Source organism: Triticum aestivum, chromosome 2B, assembly GCF_018294505.1.
Source record: "Triticum aestivum cultivar Chinese Spring chromosome 2B, IWGSC CS RefSeq v2.1, whole genome shotgun sequence".
Classification (NCBI taxonomy): Eukaryota; Viridiplantae; Streptophyta; class Magnoliopsida; order Poales; family Poaceae; genus Triticum; species Triticum aestivum.
In genome coordinates, this window is record NC_057798.1 from 466,857,470 (window position 1) to 466,864,394 (window position 6,925).

Below are 6,925 nucleotides of genomic sequence, written 5' to 3' on the forward strand. Positions count from 1 at the left end.
TCGAAACGGGCAGAGCGGCAGGTCATATCAGCCAGCGGCGCTTCACGGCCGCGGCACGTTTGGCTGCCCCCACGGCCACGCCAGGCCAGGCCCCAGCGCAAAAGTGGCGGCGACATTCAACTCGGCACGTCCGCCCTGATCCTGTGACATGGGCCAGCACATGCTCAGGGCACGGCAGAGGTCGCCAGCGCTTGCTTCAGCCTGTGGGTACGCACTGCTGTATCTGGCCTGTTTTTCTCTCTGTCGCACCGATGATGACTCTAGGGTGGTGCCGTGGGTGGTCTCTCTGGTAAAAGTAGGTCACAACTTACAAGTTTCATCGTAATATGCTTATCAAAGAGCAACCCTTATCGAAATCTCAAAACAAAAGGTGTTGTGTTGGAATCTCATTTTAAAGATTCTCGTGGTTTCGACTCGCTCCAATGCTTGTAGTCATCGCTAGATGGTCCACGGACATGGTTGTAATTTTTATCACCTCTGTTGTCCTTTGTACTGCCATGATTGAAGATGAATAGATTGAAAATTTCTCGCAATAACAAAAAGATTCTTGTGGTTTTGGGGAATCTTGTTACAAAAGCAAGACCATAGCGCCCTTTGCCTGAAGCGCCCCGCAGCGCCAGTCGATGTGCCGGTTCAGTAGCGTGCTTTCTCAATCATGTGTTCGTCTTTTCATCAATGTTTTTTCTTGTGTGTTTTGCTTCTGTTTTCTATTATTTCTTCACCGGTTTTCTTTATTTTTTTCTTAGTTATACTTTGTATTTTTTTCCTTTCTTGGTTTTCCTTTTCTTCTTTCTTTTTTACACTGCTTTTTCTCATGTTTTCTTTTTTGGGGGTTTCTTATTTTAATTTTTAGTTTTCCTTTTGTTTCTTTCTCAATTTTTTCGGGTTTTTTTCAACACAAATCAGTATTATTTTATACATCAGGTACATTTTTTAATATATGTTTAACAGTTTTTAAATACATGATTCACATTTTTGGCAATTATATGTTTTGATGCAAACATATATATATTTAATACACATTTTATTTTTTTATACATCAGGAGCATTTTTGTACACATAATTAACATTTTTAAGTATATTTAACATAGTTTTTTAATAGGTATTTTATGCCTACTTTTTACATACGCCTTCTATATTTTGTAGGACACCATGAACATTTTTATACAGATTAACTTTTTAAAAATGCATGATTAACATTTTTTTCTTATTTATTCTTTGATATGTATAATTGTTTTACACATGTTGTACATTTTTCATATAGATTAGAAGTAATTTTCTGTGCATGTTTAACATTTTTAAAATGCATGAACAGAATTTTTTTCAAAAAAATATCTGATGTGATTTTTAAAATTTATAATATTTCCAAATATAATAAAAAGTGAAAAAATGAAAGCAAAAGTAAAAAGAAAATGCAAAAAAGGAAGAAAAAGTGAGCGCTTAAGGCCCAGCGTGCTGGGCCAGCCCATTGGCGCAGGCGCTTCAGGCGAGCGCTCCTACTGCCGCGGCGAAGCATAGTCGCGCCCGTTCGCGGTGCCCATGTACTCGGGCGAGCGCTCGTACTATACAGTGCGTACCTTGCGGTGCCCGGATGGCCGCACCCATGGCCCATGGCAAATGTATGATGTAGGCATTTGCTACTACTGCCCAAAAGCAGAACTGGCGCTCTCGCGTGTCGCTAGCTGGGCCGCAACCCACCAAGTTGCATCACCGGACCAGCGACTCAGTGTCCGCCCCATGTAGATGACAATGGTCCGACAAGGACCAATAAAACACTGATATATCATGACAAAGAAAATCATGACACAGAACCAAATCTTTTGGAGCATCTGGATACATACATGTACATCTGCAGTATTGTGTTTGTTATTTTGCCACGATCTTTTGAGGTGTTTAACAATGTCAACACCGCATACATGAGATGGAATTAGAACCCAACCCCTCAAAGAAACCAAAAGATCAAAGGAGAAGCTCTTGTTATTTCCCTAGCTAATATCAGGTTTCAAGTCCTTCCTGGTAAGAACAGACACAGTTCCCCCTTCTATACAACCTAGCAACGATGAAAACTAAACAGATCATAATGGCTTTCTGTCTGCTCTTGTCAGGCCATGACTTGTGTGTAATGCGCTTGTCATCACCCCATGACCTGATGATGGTTACATGGACTGGGCTTTTTTAACATTTGCCGTCCGGTTGCTCTGGCTAACAAGGTGGTGAAGCCACACGACCAACTCTAGTATGTAAGCCTCTGTCCTTGCCTTGTCGGCGTGGTAGAGCGTCTCGATCACGTCCGGTCGACCCGGTCCTCTTCCAACCCGCTCGGTCCTGAATGACATGGTAAACAAACCACAGGAATTTCATCGGTAATTCTTATTTCTCTGCGAAATGTAATAGCTAGGACATTGGACAAATTCCCCTGCTTACCCTGATTTTGCCCATTCACTAAACCGCAAGAAGCCTCGGGCACTGAGGTTCCACTCAACGGAGCAACCAAACAGACATCAGAAATAGCTATAATTCATTCAAACTGAAAAAGTTACTGAGAATTTTAAAACACTGGTCAGATGTGCGTGTGTGCAGTACCAGGTGGTATTGATGGCCATCGGAACAAGCCATTTCAGAGTTCTCTCCATCATTGCCCTTATCTGATCAATAGTGAGCTGCAGTAGGAATTCACGATTTAGGATGTGAAATGTTTGTCGACGGGGTGCTCTCTCTCTCTATCTACTTGTATTACCTCCTGAGGCATTGAGGAAGTTCTTAATTTATTTGGTAGAGCCAACCTGACCCTTGGTGGCAGTCCTTGGTAAAGGGCATCTCTTGAATTTGCGGGTACATACCCTGACCGAGAAACCTTAAACAAGCAAACAAACGCACGAACAAAACTTAAATGTGCTGCCGTGCTGCCTCTCACATACTAGCATTCGTTGGTTATTAGAAGCATCCCAAAAGCGTCCGGGTCGAAATATGGCTTTCAAATTAAGTTCCGAATTAGTAGATGCTGCCAAAGGGAGTGGGGGTGCCATACGCAAAAAGGAAGCGACTCATGGAATGGCAGAGGCAAATACTGGATATTGGTCTCTGGAAGTGTCATTTACACTTCTTTGTCCAGCCACTTGTCTTTGGTGGATTTTCCATTTTTCTACTCCCTCCATCCCAAAATAAGTGTCTCACCTTTGTACTAACTCTAGTACAAAGTTGTACTAAGCTTGAGACACTTATTTTGGGACGGAGGGAGTATAAAATATCCATCGATCTTTTACACTAAAGATATTACAGATGATGAACTATAATTCACTGAGATATCCTGCACACAACACCTCAAGAGAACTGTTACCTGGGTGTACAGTACTCTTCAAACACAGAGATTGTTGTTTTGAGATATGTTCACTCAAACTTTCTAAACATTGGCATTGATATCTTTCTAAGTATTTAAATTGAACACATGAAAACTATGTGTGTACACATACATGTCTACGGAAGTTCTTTCATAATACTCCCTCCATCCCAAAAAGCTTGTCTTAGATTTGTCTATATACGGATGTATCCAGACACGTTTTAGTGTTAGATTCATCCGTATCTACATAAATCTAAGACAAGCTTTTTGGGACAGAGGTAATACTATGATTTCATTGGGTTCCACGAATATCTTACAATAGATTTTGGCGCTAAAAGTTGTGCTATCAGGACATGTCATGTCTCTCAGTACTACTGAAACTGATACTGTAAGATTGCAAAAGCAAGCAAATATCACCAGATTCTTGAGCTGAGTTCTCAAAAAGAACTGAAGGAACTTACAATGCTGTAGATCTGTATGATAGTGTTTGCATAGTGCAATGCAAGTCCAGCAGGTCCTAGTCTCTGACAGTTCACAGCAGAACTCAGTTCACCTCCATCTACAAATGCATTAAAAGGATCAGTTGGAAAAAGGTGCGACTAATTCAACACAAAACAACCACGGGATTACCATAAGTTCCATATGAAACATTGATCTCAACATGTAAATACTGCACAATGTCAACAAGCTTCTCAACAACCTGTAACAGGGAATGTATGTTATAGGCAAATACATGACACACCAACAGACCATATGAAGTAAATTCTATAGGAAAAGTTGCTCACTTGTTCCAATGTCTTTGACCACAGAGATCTTTTCTTCAAGTTCTTCACGTAACTTCTTTGGGTCTTCAACTCGAGTTTCACAACTTGAATATTATCTCCTGGAAAGCTATCTGATCAGCGTAAAAACGGCGAACAGTAAAAGGTACGTTGCCATGACAACCATGCACAGATGGATTTGGATTTAGAAAATATCAATGATAAGGTTTAAACAATGCCCAAGCTTTGACAGTCCGCATAAATATCAGTTTTATGCATTGGGCAGAGATGAAGAGGCAAAAGTATTTCCATTTAAAAATATGTTGTTACACAATAAACAGAAATACCTTTTTCAATCTTATTTGAACTTTCACTTCCCTTTAGTTGACAGCGGTAATCTTGCTCAAATCTATCTAAGGCATGTAGCTCATGATATAAATCCTGGAAAAAGAAGGTCAAAACCAGATGGCGTTAATCTATTTGCTCAAATGATATATTGAGAGTAGAGAACAATGCTTACAGTTGTACGTTGAACAAGAGCCATCAGCTTTTGCATCTCCGCTGTGGCTGTTTCTTTCAGCTGCTTCTGGGGTACACTTTCTGATTCTAGTCTGGACACCAAGGGGACAAATATCATTCAAGTCAAACAACATGTATAACCCTATGCTGCTCGTCAAAGCAGGAAGTTTCTTACTTTACAAAATAGCGGTCCAGACTATGCCATTGAGGATTTTTACAACGGTTGCCAAACCTGACAATCTCTTGTGAAAATACTTTCAGCTCTTCCCTGGAAACATTAGACAGGGTTCACAAAACAGTCATCAGTAAGAGTAACCAGAAAGTCAGTCACAGTGGCCACTGAGGACAAACGTACAATCTACCTTCTGTCATTAGCTACAATCCGCATCAACTCGCCCATGTCACTGGAAATCAAATTCTGCACGCCTTCAGAAGGAAGCACCACCTGTTTGAAGTATGTGACAGAGTCTTCCGAGAGAGATTGCATAACACTCGCGCCTTTCAGTATTGTGTTAGCAACCTCAAAAGCTAGAATTGATATCTGAGTCCCTTTGGTCGTCCTAGAAATAAAACCACCATCCGGGCTTAAGGTTGTCATCAGGCAGCCTAGTGTGTCTAGAATTTCCACTGCTCTCCCATACCCGGCCATGCCGGCTGCGCCAAGCCCTGAACCTGTTCTAGAAACCTGCTAACAAAGGCGAAGCATTTCAGGACATACTACATTTGAATAATGTGATTAAACTAAAACGTTGTGCAAGGTAGGCCCAATTCGTTTTCCTGCATTAGGACAAAAATCTGCACAAATCAATCTTTTTCGAAGATTTAACTCTAATCATTTGAGTGTATTCTAAGGTCATTCCAATTATGAACATAGCTAAATAAACAGAAAAAAAATACTGTGTGGTAACATTTATGAATTCAGCTAAAAATGGCTCTGCGAAAGAAAAAATAAATAACATTCCGTGCTTATGTACCACTTGCCTTGCTTGTTCCATTGTTTCCAGATGTGTCTTTCGTCGACTGAGATGCCGCCATCTTCCCAGACACAGATGCCTCTTCTGATGTTGATTCGTGCAGCTTACTACTCCCGGAAATAAAGAAGCCATCATCCTTGGGGGACAAGATAAAGGATCGGCTCGTCGACTCCATATTGTCTCTCACTTTAGCTTCCCAAACACCGCTGACCTTCTGCTTGTGTGCAAGGTCTATCGAGTCAGGTAACTCGGTGATACCGCCCGCTGGATCATCAAACGCAACATCGGCGACGCCAATACTCCTTGATTTCAACACTGCAAAAGAAGAGGCATCACACATGAACAAATAGTTTTCAGTAGCCAGTATACTCCTACCTAGTAAGATACTGCAAAGCACCAGCACCGAAAAGGCGGTAGACATACTGTAGCAACCGTTGCAGTCCATCCACGAGAAGCCCGTGCCCACGACGGCAGGCACGGCATGGAGCCACGCTGCTCCGGCAAGACCGGCAGACGCCGCCCGCTCACTGAAGAAAGCGTGAATTCTCCGGATTTCCGCTCCAGCCCCGGCGGCGCGCGGAAGGTGCTCGACGCAATGCGCGAGTCAACGGCAGCGGGAAAAGGAGAGCCTCTCCAAAGCAAGAAACCAAAGAGAGCTCGCAAGGACGACCAGACTAACCAAGTGAGAGATCGAGAGGGGAAGGCGAGCTCGGCGGAAGCTCAGGGATGTAGCTGGGAGGGGAGGGGAGGGGAGCATGGGGGACGGGAGGCGCGGCTTTTTCAGGCCGGATTTGTTTTTGCTCGCCGCGGCAAACGAGACATGGGAGACGCAGACAGGCCACCGTTTCCGGCACAAAAGAATTGGCCGAGACGAAGGCGAGAGTCAGCGCTCTGACCCCGTCGCGCTCTCTTGAGCGGGCGCCCGTGCGCGCCTCGGGATCTCCGTATGGTCTGATCGATCGATCGATCGCCGGACGCGGCCGGCACGAGGATGCGATCCTGCGGTGCGGTGGTTGGGGTTGGCCTTGCCTGCTGCCGGCCGGCCCCGGATAGCCTCCGAATGTGGATCGCGTCCCAGCTCACCGGCTGTTTGTCTGCTCATGGTTCCAAGTGCCGGGCACGTTCGTGCACAATATTGTTTTCTTCTGGCAGACTATTCGTTCACGTTGAGAAAAGGAGCATGTGCGAGATGTTTATTCCGGTCTTTTCTCACGATTTATTCCACTTTATTTTTTGGGAAATATACTTTTGTCCAGCCGGCCAATCGGACGCGAAAGGTTCGCCACGTCGTCCACGCCACATGCCCCTTGCAATGTGGCCCTTATCAGCGACGG

General features: G+C 43.7%; 1 protein-coding gene across 3 annotated transcripts; it reads right to left on the reverse strand.

Annotated features, from left to right (window-relative positions):
- Positions 1 to 1,801: 1,801 nt before the first annotated feature.
- Positions 1,802 to 6,675, reverse strand: LOC123045492 (protein PSK SIMULATOR 1). Of its 3 annotated transcripts, none has more exons than XM_044468565.1 (13): positions 6,015 to 6,673; positions 5,599 to 5,906; positions 4,980 to 5,302; positions 4,793 to 4,885; positions 4,619 to 4,709; positions 4,446 to 4,539; positions 4,123 to 4,232; positions 3,968 to 4,037; positions 3,799 to 3,896; positions 2,738 to 2,854; positions 2,584 to 2,660; positions 2,425 to 2,466; positions 1,802 to 2,325 (listed from the first exon to the last, which is right to left on the reverse strand). In XM_044468565.1, exons 1-13 carry the CDS (start codon positions 6,034 to 6,036, stop codon positions 2,157 to 2,159), a joined length of 1,614 nt encoding a protein of 537 aa, XP_044324500.1. In that variant the 5' UTR covers positions 6,037 to 6,673; the 3' UTR covers positions 1,802 to 2,156. The 3 variants fall into 3 exon arrangements, with proteins under 3 accessions (XP_044324500.1, XP_044324501.1, XP_044324502.1); XM_044468566.1 differs by having other exon boundaries at positions 4,123 to 4,220; positions 6,015 to 6,670; XM_044468567.1 differs by lacking the exon at positions 2,738 to 2,854 and having other exon boundaries at positions 6,015 to 6,675.
- Between the last annotated feature and the right edge of the window lie 250 nt (positions 6,676 to 6,925).